At 43.5% G+C, this 19,533-nt stretch overlaps 1 protein-coding gene across 2 annotated transcripts in view; it reads left to right on the top strand.

The window, feature by feature from the left end:
- Window positions 1-1,100: 1,100 nt before the first annotated feature.
- Window positions 1,101-19,533, top strand: part of LOC147904347 (rho GTPase-activating protein 7-like) — a 72,398-nt gene continuing 53,965 nt past the window's right edge. For both annotated transcript variants that reach the window (XR_015542236.1, XM_087386066.1), the window contains exons 1-15: window positions 1,101-2,330; window positions 2,895-2,931; window positions 5,998-6,074; window positions 8,052-8,122; window positions 8,276-8,345; window positions 8,564-8,708; window positions 10,926-11,045; window positions 11,410-11,487; window positions 11,651-11,706; window positions 11,814-11,883; window positions 12,018-12,105; window positions 12,231-12,474; window positions 13,037-13,261; window positions 13,610-13,939; window positions 14,114-14,166. Coding sequence is in view for 1 of the 2 variants with exons in the window: in XM_087386066.1 (XP_087242192.1) it covers window positions 2,277-2,330; window positions 2,895-2,931; window positions 5,998-6,074; window positions 8,052-8,122; window positions 8,276-8,345; window positions 8,564-8,708; window positions 10,926-11,045; window positions 11,410-11,487; window positions 11,651-11,706; window positions 11,814-11,883; window positions 12,018-12,105; window positions 12,231-12,474; window positions 13,037-13,261; window positions 13,610-13,939; window positions 14,114-14,166 (1,718 nt within the window). In the remaining variant the exon portion in view is untranslated. The remainder of the gene's footprint in view (window positions 2,331-2,894; window positions 2,932-5,997; window positions 6,075-8,051; window positions 8,123-8,275; window positions 8,346-8,563; window positions 8,709-10,925; window positions 11,046-11,409; window positions 11,488-11,650; window positions 11,707-11,813; window positions 11,884-12,017; window positions 12,106-12,230; window positions 12,475-13,036; window positions 13,262-13,609; window positions 13,940-14,113; window positions 14,167-19,533) is intronic.

Genomic DNA, 19,533 nt, shown 5'->3' with positions numbered 1-19,533 from the left:
GGTACACAATGGGTTTTGGTTGTTGGGCATCCAACCTCGAAACCTAATGATTCCATAATGTTAAGGGATCCATGGATGATTGAGAGGGTCATGGCTCAACGGTGTGACTTTGGATTTAGAAATGTGATAGTTTGGCTAAGTGAGGAACGGCTTGGTCCCATGATGGAAGCTTGATTGGAATCACCATTGTAGCGATGCATTGTTTTTTCACTTGAATTTCTTGCAATTAAAAAAAAGAACTCAATCGCTAAGAGGATAATATTGTTCAACTTTTGATAGAATTGTGCATTGAATGTGGCAAACTCTTTTGGTTGGAATAGTATGTACAATTGTAGGTATCATATAGGTTGGCAATGGAAGTGATGTGCCAAATGTGATTGCACATCCATTGTGGTGTGCAGTCCTGCAAGAGTTGCAGTATGCAGCCCTGCAAGAGTCTGGCAAACCATGTGAGGCGTTTGGTTGTGCACAAGGGGCACTTGTGCACGAGCAATGCAGTGGGACGTGTAGGGGTGCCCCTGGGGTTGGGGCTGATGTGGGCAAGGTGGAAGGCCTAGACTCTGGAGCATTTATGTGGGTAAGGGACATGAGGGCAATAGATCTAAATTCTCGTGTTCTTGTAAAGGTCACAAAATTCCAAAAGTCTTCACGGGAAGGCAAAAAGGCTTTTGACCAAAAAGGCCCACGGAGAGGCTTGATAAACGAATAATAAAGGACTAAAATAGATAAATAGCAATAAAGGACTAAAATAGATAAATAGCAATAATAAAGGACTCAAGTGATGCGACAGGAAGTGGCCAGGGGCAAAAAGATAATAAAAGAAAAGGGCGGGGCGGGCGGGTGACGTGGAGGAGGGAGGGTGACGTGGAAGGAGGAGGGGGAAGGGAGGGTGACGTGGAGGGAGGGGGAGGGATGGTGACGAGGATGGGGAGGGGGACGTGGAGGGTGACGTGGAGGGGTCAGGGGTTGACAAAGGAGGGGGGGGGACAGGCTACAGGCTGTAGTAGGGGGGGGGGGGGCACGTTCGAGCGTAGGGGTGACTTAATTTAGGGGGCTGGGTGTAAAGACAATTCGTTATGAAAACCTTGCCATTGTTTTTTCTTCTTCTTTTTGAGTTGTACAGAAGAAAGGTTAGAAGCTCTGAAGCTTTTTGGCTATGGCGATTCTTGCATTTCCTCCCTCAGAGCCTCCGGCTATGGCTTCCTCTGCTCCTCCCCAATGATGAGCTCCACAATCAACAGCTTCATCATCACCAGCAGCAGCAATAGCAGCAGCAGACAGCAGCACCAAGTTCGCCTCCTCCCCTCCTGCCTTCAACATCGCTCTTCACGCTTTCCACCTTCGTCTATGGCGTCACTTCCACTTCCCGACATTTAGCTCAAGACAACAGCAGTAGCACCTTCGTCCTTGCCTGCATCCGCAGCTTAAAAGGTGAATTCCCCCCTGTCGCTTCCTTGCCCTCCCCTCCATCGCCAGCTCGCTCCCGCCTCTGCAGCTTCGTCGGCTTCATTATTTGCCTCCTCCTTTCTCCATCCTTGTCTGCCAAGCTTTCTCCATCACTAGTTGCCCAGTTTTCTTCCCACCCTCCCTTCTCTCTCTGCCCTTGCTTCAGCTTCCCTTTTCCGCATCCTGCAATTGCCAGTGTAATTACTTTCTGCTTCCCCACTGCTCTCATTGCTTTCTTCCTGTCTCCAACTTCTATTTTCCCCGATTCCACTCTCAGCTGCTCCGGAGCTCGCATCGTGCATGCTTGCCATTTTCTTGCTTGGGATCCTTACTTCATCACACTTTTCAACCTTACGAGACCAAGCGACAAGTCACGGTCCAACGTGCATTCATACCAATTCGAAACACTGCTCATTGCTGCTCTATGCAGCTCCTTTGAAATCGAGACTTTCTTCTTGGAACGCTGCTCTTCGATGCATGCAATGCCGACGATGCAGTAATCTGCTTCTCGGGTAAGAATGCTTGGCGACGAACCAGAAGGTGCGACTTGTAAATCAGCATTGAAGCCGTGCGTTTGTACGGTTCCAAAAGAAGAGGTTTCGCCTGACAGCGCCGTTTGCAGTTCTCTTTTTTTTGTGAAGATTTCAGCTTCACCAGTGCCGACAGGAAGCAGCCATACATGTCGCAAGCGAAAGGACGAGATAGATAGGGGCAACGATAGGCAGCGGATTCCAGGTCGGAGTACCGTGCGAAATTGTAGTGTAGGGAGAGCAATTATCTGGGAGAAAGGGGCTTTCGTAAGGCAATAGTACGAGAAGCCGAGCGAGATCATGTCAACTCCTCAAACTCCACACGAAAGTTCAAGAGGCCGAGGAAATAATCTGGTGAGTACTTTACATAATCTAATACGGAGAACAACTCTACGTTTGACTTGTGCTTCTGCCACGTCTGTTGTCGCTTTCTTGCATCCGTTGTCTTGCTAGATTTTCCTATTTGTACATTTGATGGAGCCAGAGACACCCGATATGTTTTGGCCGGCTATTCAGAAACATGAACCAACTGTTGCACTGAAAGTCAACAACGTTGCCCTTTGTTGTTTAACGTGTCTTGTCCTTCCTTTTTGGGAGTGGATGGAGCTCTACAGTGTCAAAACTTTGCAACGTTGACGTACCTAGCGATGCATCCAAGATTCTCAGGGCAGACTTCCCTCAGCCATCAAGACCAAGTAAAATTTATGGGGCAAACTGTTCGGAGAAGTTGGAAGACTCTTGCTAGATAGGCCTTATATGGACTTGCTCAGCAATGGATAAGGAAGTTAGGTTTACAAAAGACGTCCAGACGAATTGATGTTTACCCGTGTTCTGGCTTATACTGTGTAAAGACTGGAAATTGCAGGTGGTGTAAGAAATTTATCATTTTTTTGTGCTAAGTGAGATATCGTGCTGCAGGTCTTCAAGAGCGGGCCATTGTTTATCTCTTCAAAAGGTAAGTCTGGTGGATTTTGAAGCATTTTTGAAACTATTATCGAAGGAAGGTACTACTAGGGCTTTTTATATCCAACATTCTGTAACGAAGTTGTTTGTGATGTAACACGTTAAATTTACAAACGTGATTCTATGTTAGGAAAGATTTGGTCATTAAGTTGTATAATTTTTTTCCTTAAACAACTGGCCGTAAATGGCATCAGTGGAGCTGTAGGCAACAATTCAAACATCTACTGGGCAATCTCTCATACCATTGGCATACAGATGTGAGAGCAGAGAGTTGCTTGCTGTAGCCAACTCCCATGCAGGGGAAAAAGATGTTGAGATCACACGTCACATCAAACTAATGTAGATAAAAACACTTCAGATCTGGAAGATACAACACAGATGTACAACCAAATGAACACTTAAATTGAAGCAGGAATCCAACTAGAACTCATGCCAAAATCTGTATCAAGACCTACGGCCCAAGAGTGTGCCCTTGGAAGGACCAAAAACTGTCCGATTGACTGCTGGCAGAATGAACTGCATAACGCCCAGTGCGCCCCCCCCCCCCCCCCCCCCCCCCCCCAAAAAAAAAAAAGGGGGGGGGGGGGCCCTTTTATAGGGGCTGAAGTGCCCCAGGACTGGTTGACGTGGCCAGTCTGTAAATGCCACAGGCCAGGGCCAACTGACCCCAGGTCTGACCTGATCAGCCTGTCAGCCTGCCACGTGGCAGATCAACAGGCCCTGTCGACTCTGCTTGCTGACCAGTCTGAGCCTAAAAATGGTTTGCTGCTGCTTGTGCTGGTCTCTGTCCAGCCCTTTGGCCCCATATATGGGCTCATGGCTGGCCTGTTTCCGGCCCCACAGCCTGCCCTAAATGTGGGCTGACAGCCAGCCCTAATGCTGACAAGGGTGGCCCTGTGGCTGCCGTAAAAACAATACAAGAAGGATCTGAATATGCTGCCCACATGGCAGCCCTCATCCATTCCTAGTCATCCCAGCGTAAGCTGTATGTCATCCATCCCTGTGGCCTCATGTGGGAGCTCACAAGTAGGGAGGCGACCACTATATTCCAACAAGAGAATTGGACCTGTCGCCTTGCACGATTCTTGTGCAGTTGTGGTGTATATAGGCCTCAGTGACACGATTCTGTCAGAATGTGCCTTCCCCTGGCAGTCCAGGAATGGGATCACAGGTGGCCAGCAATTGTTAGAAATAATAGAGAGACTTGCTTACTGAGCCAACCTTTCACCTAATACGCAGCGGCAGATAAATGGATTGCCCAAAGATATCGCACAGTGCTACTGCTGATCAAATCACACTCCACAAAGCATGTTCACACAAATAATGAATGCCCAAAGAGCTGAATACAACTGTATGAAGGGGCTGAAACCCTCACTGCAAAACTGTCCTCGACTAGATACTGAGAGGAGGAGGTGAATCCTCACTAGAGATCCTTGTAGAGGCTGAGGCTACCCTGCTGGTCTGCTGCGGGGAGGTCTAGCCACTACTGGACGGAAGGCTGGAATGCCTGAGTGTGGGATCAGGAATAAGGGCCAAGGGGCTGCCTTTTATAGGCCCCCTTTGGCCCCAAATAGACCGACCAGCAGGGCCGAGTCCTGCTGCTGCACCGACTAGAGCTCTCCAAGTCCACCGACCACTGCCGGGTACCCGACCTGCTGACATGGCAGCCGACTTTTATTTTATTTTATTTTTTTCTCCTTTGTTTCTTGATTTCTTTGTTTATTTTTTCTTAGTCACCTTCTTCCTTTCTTCTTTATTTCTTGTTATCTTTCCCTTTTGTTTAATTAATGTATTTGAGTAAGCACTAGGATTGCCCAAGAGACTCCACGGGTCTTCAGAAACCCAATATGGCTACTAATACTTACTGATGATGACGACATAAGCATTGCTTTGCTTCCTGGGTATGTGTTCCTTTTGATTTTCATAAAATTTTTGTTAGCTCATTTTTCCTATTTTTCCTTTTTTACTTTTATTTTCATTGTATTTAGAATAACAAAATCTGAATTTGTATGATTGGATATATTCTGGTCTTACAAAGGTATATTTTTGTAAGTCCGACAAGACCTGATATGAGGTATCATGAACCTCTTCACTGAAAGTGCAATTTTGCAAAGATAAGGCCTGTGCATCTTGGGCTTCCCATCTTCTTTGATCTGGTCACTGGTGTCAGGTGAGCACGTGCTTGGCCACTTGGGGCTTGCTGTCCGCCACAGCCAGCACCTCGACCAGCTCTTTGTTGCAGAGGAGGAGCTACAAACATCATCACAAAATCCCAGAGTCCTTTTTAAACTAAAAGATTCTTAATCATAAAGCTCCGAAGAGAATAGTGCGTGCCATCTAACTTATTCTCTTGAGCAAGGACTCCAAACAGATCACCAAGATTTTGAGCCATCTTCGGCAAATGTACATAAATATGACATGAAAAAATTAAGTTGCTTTGAATTAAACTGCACCAACAAAAATTCGCTGCTCCACAAGCAATGCTTGGCTAAATAGGCATGTCATCTTTGGATGATCTTCCTCAGGTCTGTTTAGAAGTCCTGTGTCGCCACATGATAATGTCGACATGGGCAATCTGTGCAACCAGCAAGGCCAAAATGAAGAAGAGCTCTCAGGTCACTTGAGCTTTAGTCTTTTTTGTGCTTATCTTTAGCTTCTTTTCTGGTTATCTGGCAATCTGTACAGCCAGCAAGATAAAGTTGAAGAACAGCCCTTTGGTCAGGAGATGTAGTCTCTTTTGTGCTTGCATTAAGCTTTTCTCCAGAGAGTTGGCAGGTCATTCACAGCAGCTAGAGGCTATGGGGTTTGATGTACTTAGCTTGTTCTTTAGATTTATAACAGGGATTGGCTCTGGACAAAGTGGACAAGGTTTCCTGTTATGCAATCTAGGCATGGTTTGAAGATATGGGTAGGGATAATTATGACGAGGTTGATGATTTGAAACTTGGTGGTTGGACTTCAGGACAATTGGTCACCAGATTGGTTTTTCATTGTACAAATTAAACGTCTGATGCTGGCTGCATAACTAGGTCTGAACATTTATGCTACGATTTTGCAGGATTGGGGTGGAAATCATGGAAGCGGCGCTGGTTTATTTTAACTCGTACCTCCTTAGTCTTTTACAAAAGTGATCCGGTGAGACTTTGTATAAGTTATTCCAGTCAAAATTTTGTGAAGGAAATATATCCATTAGCCTTCTACTAATGCAATTCTGGGGGGCTGCATGAGAGGAGGGAGCAGGGAAAGGCTTATCATAGCCTTTTAGGCCATGGAGAAATAGCCTTGGGTGTTCTTAGGAAAGGTCTGCAATGTCACAGGTGCTTCTTTTCAGGGGAGGTGTAAAAAGGATTGGCAAGCATTAACTACTGAATCGGAGATAGCATAGGCTTCAATATCTGATCACATTTTTAACATGTTCTTGTTTAATCCCTATTCATACTCTAGAAACACAGTAGTGTGTCTGAAATGCCTTGAGGTTCCATGCTTTGTACGATCCATCTGCTTGAAACAAAACAATATGTACCAGAATCAGAGAGATGAAGGCATACAATCATGGATCCTTTGGGGTTAGGCAGACCAACCAACCATATGCCACAGTACCTTGGATCACACCCGAACTGAAGGCCCATACCACCAGGACACTGTTAGAAAGAAAAAAAGAAAGAAAGTTTATTAAAGTCTTCAGAAGACCGATGGGTCTATGAGACTGATCGAAAACTGATACAACAAGCAGAAAGGGTGGAACATGTACCAGACATCGCTTTGATACCATGTTTGAATACAGAATCTAGCTTTCTGACAGCCTCCTAGACTCAAGCAACCTTCAAGTTACCATGTACCAGATGTCACTAAGCATGAGTCAGACGTCACTTTGATGCCATGTACCAAACTTCATTTCAATACCATGTACCAGACGTCACTAAGCATGTACCAGATGTCACTTTGATACCATGTTGAATATAGGATCTAGCTTTCTGACAGCCTCCCAGACTCAAGCAACCGTCAAGTTGCCTCAAAGATGACGTGTGCCCAAGTATAACTCAAGGAAGACACTTAGATCTGAAGAAGTATACCCCGCAAATGGGACATCCAAATATCATATGAATATTGCACCAAAACGGCCGGCTTCTGTACAACAGAATGCATTTCTGAGTGCCAACACCCTACAGTTGCTGTGCTCTATGCACCTTAGAGGGCTGCTTATGCTGCTTCAAATCGCTACCTCTTCGTCTAGTCTGCTGTGTGCTCCACCGTGCACTCCTTGTGAGCTTCAGTGGCTTTCTGGTGACTGAGGGGAATGGGCTTAGTGCCCCTTTATATAGGTGGGGGACCTGTTCTGCCCCCCACCGAGAGATTTAGCCATTATGGGCCCAAACCTTGGCCCCACCAACTTCACCATGCCAACCTGGCCCAGCCCCATTCAGGGCTTGTATGTGCCACTAGGGTTGCCCATCGTCATGCGGACAGCCGAAATACCATATGAATATTGCACCAAAGTGGGCCAATCTCTACACAAAAGGGTGCACCGTCCTGAGTATGAGCACCTGCAGCAGTCGCTGCTCTCTATGCACCTCAGAGGGCTGTTTATGCTGCTCCAAATCTTCAGCCTCTTCCTCTGGTGCTCACCCATTCCTTTTCAATGTTACTATCATACTGTCGTATATGTTTTGGCATAGCGAGTAGCATTTTCAAGTGAATCCAATGGTTTAGAACTTCATTCCACAGTTGGTATGCCCAAAATAAACATTGGCACTGATGTCCCGATTTCACTGTTCCATATAATCCTCCAAATTCTAATTGTTGAACATAGACATCCAAAAAGGAGCTTATGGTAGTTCTCAAACCGATTTATTGACATGAAGGCTTCACGGAATAATTGCTTGGACTAGTTGATTTAGTGGGCTTAGGATTTAGATCATGACATCAAGTAAAAGGCTTATCCTTGCAAACTGTAGTGCTTGTATTATTTTGTTTTTGTGCTTCAAAGGAGCGTCTCTCTCCCTTTTTTTGGTGTGAGGAGAGTTTCCATGAAGATCAGTCATTTCCATTAAATAAATGTACCGAGAGCTTTTCCCATACATTGCTGATGTATGGTGTTTGATTCTTCTGCAGAATGTTCTCTCTCAGAAGGGCAACGAGCCCAATTTGACATTGGGTGGCATTGACTTGAATAGTTCAGGAAGGTAGATGAAAGCTGATGTTCATTTGCGTGCTCATTATTCATTATTTATTGTTTTGGTGGGAAAGGGCGCCGAAAAAATGGCCAATAGAGCTTGCTGTTCTAATGGCAATAAGTTAATGACTGTGTTTTCGTGGTGCTTTTGTGAGTCCTTCAGTGTGCTTGTGCGAGCAGACAAAAAGCTGCTTACAGTTCTTTTTCCTGATGGACGTGCCTTTGTGCTAAAGGTGACTACTTTTGCGGCCACGTGCTACAATTTTGCATGCTTATTGGATGCATTTTACATCTTAAGTTTCACATCTGCAGTGACTCACACTTGGGACAAATATCTCACTTAGATTGTTGCCTTACAGATCTATAGTGTTCTGGAATTGTCTGTTATTCACGTTCAATGATTGGTCATTGTATGTTTCTCATTTGTGAGTTCAAAGGTTTTTCCTTGCAGGCAGAGACAGCAGAAGATTTAGATGAATGGAAGATGGCACTTGAACGGGCTATTTCGGCAGCTCCAAGTGCTGCTTTGGTAATGGGGCATAGTGCGCTTTTTAAAAATGACTCCATAGATGCCGTTGATGGGCCACCTGACCTAGGTACTCATCATTGTTATATACTTTTCCCTGTGCATGTTGGACTCTGCAGTTTTTGACTTTACGTACACCAGGCGATTGGAAAGAAGGACAGATATATGAAGTGGTTGTGATAAAAGGGAAAACAGGATACATGATTTGAGTCCTTTTACCGTCTACCTTTGCAGTTGTTAAGGTTTTGCCACTTCTTCTAGGACAATTGTATGGCATTTCTAAATTCTGCGCTTTCTTCTGTATTTAAATCTCATTCAGGGTGTGAATGTTGGATAATGATACTAGATTTCAAAGCACATAAAGCAAGGAAAGTTTGTTATGTGGAGGCTGCAGTTCATAATCTTTCTGTAAGAAACCCAGTTAACATAATGAATGATTTGGCATAGTGCCCCTCTGTTGAGATGGGGTAAGGGGCACACTTGAATGGCTGAGTCTGCCCTTCACCTCCGGAGTGCCGACAGAAACTCAGTACGAAGACTTTGTATAAATGGATGCTCAAGTATGTGTGGGTGTGTGGATTTGTATGTGTGAGAGCATATTTTTATACTATGGTCTACACCCACTGTTGGGCGCTGATGACGTCAGTGGGGATGTCATAGTAGCTAGTCCCTGCTATGCATGATGGAGTTTATGGTTTTCAACCTTGTGAGTGACTCTCATGAGATTGAAACTGCACTATGTTGTGTTTTTAGAGGATGAGTTTGGGAATGTTCCTGGATTCATCTAGGTATAAGGGGCACACTTGAAAGCTATATGGCCTTTTCTTAATTTCCAAACCCCAATTTGTCCTTTTCTGTCTTTGTTTTGGTCTTGAATAAAGCTCTGTGTCCCTCTTCAACAATACATGTATGTGGAGGTTGCAGTTCATAATCTTTCTGTAAGAAACCCAGTTAACATATGAATGAATTGGCATAGTGAGATGGGGTAAGCGGCACACCTGACAGCTATATAGCCTTTTCTTCATTTCCAACTCCCAATTTGTCCTTTTCTGTCTTTGTTTTGTCTTGAATAAAGCTTTGTTTCCCTCTTCAGCAATACATGTATTTCACCATTATCTCCGATTGCTGGTCACAAGTATTCATATGCTGACAGAATCTCGAATGCTCTTCCATCATAAGAGATATCTATTTACTCTTTGGTTTGTTAAGGGATTTTCAATTATGTTTCCAGACACTGACGACATCTACTATGGAAGTGCTGATGAGCGCCAGTTGATATCAACAAAACTGTGGATGCGTAGTCATAAGAAAATTGCATATTTAAGAAGATTTATTACCCTTCTTTTTGTGAATGAGTTTAAGGAGCAGAGTTTTGAAGGGAAGTTTAAATGAAAATCCCTTTTGTTCTGGTTCATTGGGAAATGGAAGTAAATGAGAGGCAAGCTTTTTTATCATTCAGGTCACCCCTTATTCTTTATGAGGCAATCGTTTTTATCTTCTTTTCTTTTTTCCTTATCATAGGTAGTATGTGTACTACAAAAACGAATTTAGGCCTAAATGCTTCCCCATGAGTTGACATATTGTGTGCATGATTCTCTCAATCTCAACTGGTTACATGCCATTTAGTCTCAATGAGGTAATCGTAATTGTAGTCATGTAAACAGAATATAATTCCAAGTGACTAGAAAGCACCAATCACACGCAGCCATTCACCTGGGCTTGAGCCATCCTTACGTGTTGGCCTTTGTTAGTCAAGGCACCTGGCCTGTCTAATAGATATTGTAACTCCTATTATACAGGGAGGCTTTTCAAAAAGAAAGGCCAACCAATCAATATGAACTTTCAATTCAATGAGTTGTCAAAGCTCACAGAATCTGCACATGCACTGTTGTAGATGAACCTGTGAGACTAGGCATGTGATTCTGTGGCGTCAGTGAATAGAGTTGCCATATTTGTGCTCATTGCCTGCATACTATGTTACAACTCAAACAAGAACAGACTATGATCAATGAGGCGTGTTCCTTGAGTAGTATGTTCCGTCAGGTTCTTTTGGAGTATGGCAAGCATGTACGTGCTTACAAGGTCGTTGTATGGCTTGCAACTGTTTCTTTCTTTATTGATTGCTCACTTTGTGTTTATGAAAAAATGAAAACTTTCGTTTCCTTGAAAATATAACATATTTAGTTATGAACTCGTTAAAGTCTCCAATGATTGTGGATATATGATCTATTGATGAGGGCTATTATAATTCTGCTTAGGGATTGTATTCTATTTCCTCTTGGTGCAGGCCGAGGCAGAAAGCCTGTGAAGTCTCTGGTTGTCGGGAGACCTATTTTACTTGCTTTGGAGGACATTGATGGAAGTCCCTCTTTTTTGGAAAAAGCATTGCGTTTTATAGAGCAATACGGTGCGCTCTAAGAAATGTCTATTTATTATTTCAAGGAAAATTGAAACTTTATTAATTTTTAAGAAGCAGATTATTGTTCTTCCAAGGTCAAAACTAAGCAAGGGGTTTTCTTGAAAGAAGAAAAACTAAGAAAGGGGTCAAGGGTTAGTATTATGTTGCAATAAATGCATTTCGTGTAGCAGAGGGCAATTCTCCTGGTTTTCGCAGCTTGTGTGACAATAGGTGTTGCTCCTGGTTCTATTGCCATGCAGGCAGTTATCTGCATATGACTGAAAAGGAGCACCATTTCAACAAATGGCTTATAAGTTCAAAATTTGCCTTAAGACAATAAGTTTACTCTGTGATATTTCTTTTTTCACATTAGGAGTAAGCGTTGAGGGCATTCTGAGGCAGTCAGCAGATGTTGATGAGGTGGAGCGCCGAGTGCACGACTATGAACAAGGTGCGCATTATACTCTGCTTCGCAAGGTTTGACTTATTTTGTTTTTAAGCGTGGTAGGAGCTTGAAGTGGAACTGAGATTCTGTTGACATTTCAAAAGTTTGAATGTCTTTTGGTTCATTAAAGGATATCAAACAAGTTTGATGCTGACATCTTTATTCACAGGAAAGAATGAGTTTGGGCCTGACGAAGATGCACATGTTATAGGTGATTGTATAAAGGTAACAATTTATTTTACTTTTACACTTGTCTTTAGTATTTGTCCTCTAAAATTTGTTGGTACGTTTGTTGATGTTACAAAATTTCAATGGATTTCTGGTACCTGCAGCATGTGCTTAGAGAACTACCTTCATTACCTGTTCCCACTCCTTGCTGTACAGCTCTGATGGAAGCTCAGAGTAATCTCAGCTCCTGCCTTCTTATTCTTCTTGAAAATGCTCACAGCTGTAAAGACTTTTCATTGGTCTGCATTTGGTTTGTCTTCAGTACTATGTTGATCAGATGTTGTAATTTTGATTAAATATGTTAACAGGGCTTGAGATCCAAGAAGCGCAAACCACAGCTATGCGTATTGCTCTGGCAGAAACCTTTCCTGAACCAAATCGAAGGTTGCTACAAAGGTAGATTCCTCAGTCGCAGTGAAACTTTGTGTATGTGGTCTCTTTAAGAATGTGTAGCTTGTAGCAAGTTGATGAAGCTGTCCTGTAGCCATGATTTATATGCTGTCTTTTCTATTTGATTTCAGGGTGCTCAAAATGATGCGTGTTGTTGCTGCACACACTACTGAGAATCGTATGACAGCACCTGCTGTTGCAGCTTGCATGGCTCCTTTGCTCTTAAGACCACTTTTAGCAGGGGAGTGTGGTCTTGAGGACGATTCAGATATCAGTGGGGATAACTCTGCTCAGCTTCTTGCTGCTGCAGCTGCAGCAAATTGCGCCCAGGCTATTATCACAACCCTTTTGGAGGAGTACGATAGTATTTTTGAGGTAAAAGAAACTATATTGTGCTGAGAGAAATTTAAAAATGATAGCCTTTTAGGGTCCTCGGGAATTTTTGTTTGGCACAAAGACAGAATGAGCATTTGGTATTTGAATTCTACAAAGCATAGTTTGTACTATTTTGCGTATTATTGGTAAGGCGCTCACTCATACTTGCTAATAAAGGTATGACTAGAGGAGCCACAGTACCAACGGATACATGGAAGGAAAGGAAAGGTTCTAATGAAGGAGTTTTCTGAATGACATGTTCAGAATAGGACTTTTAAGTGATAGCTTCAGACACAGTGCAACAGATGTACATGATTGGCTATAAGAAAAACCTGAACGAGTTTTGTTCAACCTATGTATGAATTCTCTTGTTGTAGGGTGCCTAACATCCTAAACTTGTGTAGCCCTTTCCCAACATTTTGCAAATGATTAATCAGAATCTAGAATGGCTAATCGGAATAGCTTGGCCTGTAGTGAACTGTGAAATACACATCTTGTTGATCCATTTCATCAATTTTGTTTGAAACGTCATTATTCAACAAGCAAATTTTGTATTCTACAGGATAATGAAGCCCAAAACACTGTGCGCTCTCCTGACATGTATGCACAAGCAGCAGAGAGTGCTAGTGAGGCATCCTCAGATGGGGAAGTCTTGCAAGTGCGTGAGGAAGACTATAATGTGCAGAATGATCATGATGCTGAGCTACATGAAGACACTGAACGGATTCTGAGTGGAAGTTTGAGCGAGAGTAGTGGAAATGAGGGGAGTGATGTCTATGATTACAAGGTATGTTGTGGTTGACGAAATTATGCGAGTACTTGTCAGCGTGTGCTGTTAGTTCATTACATCCATTGCAAAAGATTGAATTGTGTGTTGTGGTTGAGTTCTTGGTGGTCGAGTGCCTAACAACTGGTTGTATTTGTGGCTTGGATCTGTCATGGGATAGAAGGTTTTGTCAAAAGGTGATTGTATACGAATTGTAAAAATGTCATACATATGATTTTATTTTTTTTTTTTGGGGGGGGGTTCACATAGAAGGCTTTGATGTTTAAGCTGTATGTCTTTTTCTTTGCAAAAAAGAAAAAAGCTGTATATTTTTTTAACCATTGCACTGATGGAATCAACCATTTGCAGGTATACGAGGATAGGGATTCTGATCTTGACTCTCCCAAAGCATCTAAAACTAGCCGAACTAACCGTGAACAGTTTACCAAAGTATGGTCCCGATCAGTAAACCTTGGAAACTTAAAGGCAAACCATGCTGGACATGGGGACAATGAAAACTTAAATGCAACTTCAATCGGGATTGGTAATTCCAATCGGGGAGACAAAAGGTTCTCACCTGTGGCAACTCCAAGAAGAGGTGTTTCAACCTCTGTCTCAGGCACAAGTTTAAGCAGAGGGGTGGTAAAAACTCCAAGCACTGCTTCCAGCAGCAAGCGGTCATCTATCTGGGGCCTCTCGGTAAGAATTTGGTTTGTTACGTTAGGTGCAATCTAATGAATTTGGCTGCAATATAATTTTTTTGCAGTCTTGTACGGTTCCACATCACAGCTGTAATGTTTTGAAAATCTTAACGGATTTTGGTGCTATGTTTGAGTCCCTGGCTGCCTTAAAACATTATCTTTGTTTTTGCAGACAGCTAAGAAGAGTTTCACCTTTGAGGCAACAGATTCTGCTGGAGAAGAAGAGTGAGTTTCTATAGCATTAAGTCTTATACAGATCCTAGCTGTACTTGACTGGAAAACCACAAGCACCTCTATGAGTATGCAGGAGATTTAAAATCTAACCAGAATGTTTTCTGATTTATTGAGTGCATGAAAGAGCCATGAACTTTTTTCTCTCTGAAAACCTGTTTCTTCCATCTTGGACCTTGATACCATACTTGAATTGAAATTTATTGAAACATTTCACAACTCTCTAGAAATAATTTTTGCATAGAGACAGCTAATGTACATGCATGCTTGTGCTTCAAGCAGCACAGTTCCTTGATTCTCTTTCCAGGATTTCTATTTTCTATCTCATGACGTCAATGCCTTTATTATAGTATTATCATATCAGCCAGATAGAAGCTCTTATTTGAGTTGTCTGATTTCTTGTTTCCAGTAATTTTCAGCAGAGACGTTTTAATGATTGCGAGTGAAGGAAAGCAAAGAAATACAACACGAGCAACTAGTTTGTACTCGTTCAGTATTGTCTCTTATGTCAAGGACTGGCCAAGATTGATGAACAACATCTTCAGGGAAATCAGGAAATGTGTTTCAAGTGTTGTCACCCCTCAGAGTCTACTCCTCGTGCCCTGCTTACTTCTGCATTGCAATCTAGTGTGAGGGTGAATCCCCAAGATGCAGGCAGCCTGTTTTCCGCCTTTGATTGCCGATCAACAGGTGGGCAGACTGTGCCCGTGTTCTACCTCCCTACGATGGAAGCCCCACCACGTTGGGTACCTGCTTGACTGGTGTGGCTAGTCCTGGAGAGAGGGCATCGTTGCTTCACCGCAATGATGCTGCTCACCTCCTCTGATATCCCGTGTGGTGCACACTCTGCCTGTAACTCTCTCATACAATGCCATGACTGCACATATAACATCATGTGCTATGCTTAAAGCTCAAAGTCGTGCAATAAGGCTAGCCCATGGTACTGAACCGAGGGCCATCCAAGAGTCCACTAAGCAGCAGTTTACTCTTCCTTCTGGTGTCGGGCTTCCTTTATCAGGGCTTTGAGGGTGAAAGACGTGGTCCAATGTGGATCAGTCTCGTCTAAAATCAGCTGGCACGGTCACTCACCATGCCTGAGCTCTTAGTGTGCTCACTGGTGAGTATCCCAAGTGCTGACTCATAAACCTTGGCCATCACATAAGCCATGATCATCCGGTAGTTAGTTGCATCCATAGGATCTCATGCCTTGTGAATGGGTATGATGGAGTTTCTAGTACATGAGATCATAAAATCTTTGCAAAGGGCCTCATTGAACATCTTGACTGGGATTGGAGCAAGTACTCCCCACTTACGGGCTAGGAGTTTTGCTTGGTGGCCCTCCTAGTCCGTGGCTTTGCCGTTTCATAGCTTTTTGATGGACTCTTTTAGATGGGCTGTGATGAAGAATGTGAAGTTGGGGCAAGGGATGTCTTCTAGGGGGGGGCACAAATTGGTCAGGAACATCATAGAGTGGTCCACATAAGCTTCCCGAAGACTAGGATCCTTGATAGGACATGATGATCTCCTTTCTAGGAGCTTCATCCAAAATCCTTTCGTGTTATTGCTATATTGGATATTTAAGAGCTCTTGTTCATGGCAAGCAAGAAATCGTTGCTTCTTAGGATGCACTAAACCTTTTCCAGACTGTTCTTGGTCAAGATGTCCTTGTTTAGTCTCAAAATGTCAATGTTGCCCAAGCATGTTGCACTTGTCGTGATACCAACTATTTTGAGGTTTGGAGACTTCAGGTCGCTTTCCTGTGTGCTTGATGGTGTAGGGAAAGGAGTGGTGTGCTGCAATGTGGAGGGAGTTATTGAAGTACATGCATCGTGTGATCTCGGACTAAAATTGAGCTCTCCCAGTGTAGATGGGAGTATAATGGCATTGTCCTCAAAATCTAAGATCTCTTCTTGCATGTCCCTGGTCTTGGCATTGAAGTCCCACATAAGTGGGACCTCACCCTGCTTCTTGTACGTCTAGATATCCTCAAACACTGCAGGGATGGTCAGATCTTTCCTCTCCTAGAGGCAGTCCTAGCATAGTCAGATGTGTGTGGGGGTGAATAGCATGCTGGAATGTGCACATTCATGGTCTGTGGTCTTTTGAGCTAGATCCACATGTATCAGGCATGGTCATCTGTACTTGTGACTGTGATAGGTGCCTGGAGGTGGCACAAAGGACCCACATACCCCTCCATCTGAATGGGTCTCTGGTCGGTATGTGGACTACCACATGTACCCATGTACTATGGGTCTCCTAGCCTGCACCTGCCTAGCGGGGCTGCTCTAGTCACAACAGCACATCACAAAGCAGCAAGGGGCGGCGCCCAGTACCAGCTCGCAGTGGCGGAAGCGTCAGCAGCAGCAGCCTGTCTCGAACCCAGGTCGCGTAGGAGGGGGCAGCCTTCTTTTAGCACATCATCAGCCTAAGAGAGGTACAAGAGCAACCTATCTTCAGCCCCCAGGCTGAGCTGAGGGGCTCAGTCTGGGGTGTTAGAGATAGCAAGAGGGCCCCCAGTTATTCACAGGCCATCATGGAGCCCCCAAAGGTGAAGACCTTTGTTTCAACCCCTATCAGTAAGCCCTCCTACTCTGACATGGCAGCAACACCCAGCCCATACACATTGCATTACAAGCGGAGGGTTAGCTCAGACCCACAGGAGTAGGTATATTTTCTACAGCAGGAAGTAAGGGAGCTTGGACTTATGGTTGCAGCTCTCGGGAAGAAAGTGAAGGAGATGGAGAACAATGGCAAACAAGACATCATACAGGAAGTGCTACAGATACACATGGAAGCAGCACCTGCACCACAGTTGGTAACCAAGGTCCATGACATGGTTACCAATGAGGTCAAATCGATCAAAGAGGAAATCTCAGCAACAATGGACAGCAAAATCAACAATAATTAAGTATATGGAGAGGTACAAGAACAAGAAAAAAGGGCCGTTAATGCTCGATGTCTACGCATTGGAGGATTACCTGAAGATTGGCATGAAGGGAGCCTGGCAGAAAAAATTGATAATATCATAGCAGCAACCCCTCAGATTGAGTGGGACTTAAATATAACCATTGTGGCTCCTATTGGGACACAAAGCTAAAGTGGTACTCAATGACAGGAAAGCAAGAATCAAGATTCTCATGCAAACAAATAAGTTGAGAGGCACCAAGGTATGGATATCAGAGGAGCTCACCCCAATTCAGCTCAAGATGAAGTCCATAGAATTAAACAAAGTGAAGGACACTCGCAAAGAAGGGAAATGGGCTGTCTACAGAGATGGAAAAACACTTATCAAAGATTTTAAATCCAAACCCAATGACTCTCAGTCTTAAACTGATGTAATACAGGCTGACTATCTCACCTAGTGTAATGTAGCTTATTTATAATAACTTTGAAGTGGTATATGCAGTCCAAAGAGACTCTCAGTCTATAATTGATGTTTGGCATTTACCCTTTTGATGTGTGTGCTTTGTTTCATAGTCCCGCGAGGGCTTCTGAAGACATTAATATATCTTTCTTTCTCTCTTTCTAGGCCTAGTGTTTTTCAACATATACAATAAGATTTTCTAGCTCTCTAGCTAAATGTTCCCCTAATGCTAACCCCGCTAACTTAGCAAAATTTTTTCCTTCATTATACTAAGGACCACATGGAGCTCTGGTAAGTTATAGCTGTGGGATGTGTGGAACCTTACCACAGCTGTAACTAAGAGAGAACTCACTCTCGTTGGTCTTTACATCGATGAGTTGGTCTCTTTCATGGACACACTAGGTGGTCAAGGATCGATCCGAGCATAGATTGTTATACCTATCTTGCTATATGTTGATGGTGTGGTCCTGATCTTAAGACACAGCACATGGATTTCAGATGCACTTGACAGCGTTGTAGGCCTTCTGTGAGTAGAGACATGAAGGTAAACTTGGGTAAAACCAAGGTTCTAATCTTTCACACTAATGAATCTCAGCTTCAACATGAGGGCTTCACAAATGTAGGGGAGCTGGTTGAAATATCATATGACTAGAGGGCATGCCTCATTATCTATATTGGAGAGACAATGTTTCTAGGCACATTTCCAGCATTGCACATGAGATCAATGCTTTTTTCTTTCGTAGTCCAATTAGCAGCCCTATATGCAAGTGCTTTCTGGGCAGTAGAACTCACAGAGACCCACAACAACATCAGAGCTGATGGTGAGTTTGGGAGGGTGAACAAATGGGAGAGGATTATCTGAGGCACTCTTGCTTTCCAAACAAGCCCACTTCATCCCTACCAAGACACGGTAATTGGCATCTCAGGTTGCCTGGTAGCTCATTGATCATGTGTTGAAAGCATCATGGGTTTCCTTAGGATATTGTCACTGATAGAGATGTGAACTTCATTGGTCATTTTTGGAGGGAGATGTTTGCAGTATTGGGCACCACACTGACTCCCAGTATGGCATTATTATCCTGAAATGGATGGTTGGTCTGAGAGTGTGAACTGCTGGCTACAGGATTGATTAAATGGGGAGTTGACCATGCACTTCAAAATCTATGATGTGTTTCTATTGAAACCACCTGTAGGTCAAAATGTGCAAGTCTTGTTGGAGCTGCCACTAATGGATGACGAGGGACACATCCTCTGCATCTTGGAGCAGATCTTTTGTATGGGACAAGGTCCTTTCTAACAAGGTCTACATAAAAGATCGCAATAAATGGAAGGGCCTACGCAAAGATGAGAAGTCACGGCCCACCTCTTGACAGATCCATCAGTATCGTTTTCTGCCTTAGATGCTCCTTATAAACAGCCACCACATGTAATTTTGAGGGCAAAACTCTTTGCGAAGGGGAGGCGGTGGCTGTAATGAAGGGAAAATTTATGCTAAGTTACTCTCCCTCCATTAATCCCCCTATTCTTTACACTGGAAATTGCATCAAGTCTATGCTAAGACTAGAAAATGTAATTTTATATCTCAAGGATATTGCGGGCAGGAATGGGATCAAAGTGGATTCCTCAAAGTTCAAATGCGTGACGAAATGGCCATAGCTGTGCAATCCCACTCAACTGAGAGGATTTTCGGGCCTTGCCTTGTTCTATAGACAATTCATATGCCATTTTGCAAAAGGGTGGCTCCTCTATATATCTCTTATAGATATAAACTTTCTTTGTGAAAAAAGAAGCACAGGTCAGCTTTGAAGATCTGAAATTCACCTCAATTATGTCCTAGTGCTAGTATGCTTATGTGCATCTAATAGATGTGCAAACTCATCAATAGACAATGATCCAGCTAGATATAGAGGCTACCAAAAGGATATATTTCCGTCCAAAACTATGGACACAATACACAGAGAGATAGATCCGAAGTCCCACCAAAGCGTGGTCCTTTG

Source organism: Dipteris shenzhenensis, chromosome 2 (genome assembly GCF_047967505.1).
Source record: "Dipteris shenzhenensis isolate YYH24624 ecotype China chromosome 2, Dip_SZ_1.0, whole genome shotgun sequence".
Classification (NCBI taxonomy): domain Eukaryota; kingdom Viridiplantae; phylum Streptophyta; class Polypodiopsida; order Gleicheniales; family Dipteridaceae; genus Dipteris; species Dipteris shenzhenensis.
The sequence above is the reverse complement of the archived record's forward strand: the minus strand, read 5'-3'. Positions and strand labels throughout refer to the sequence as shown.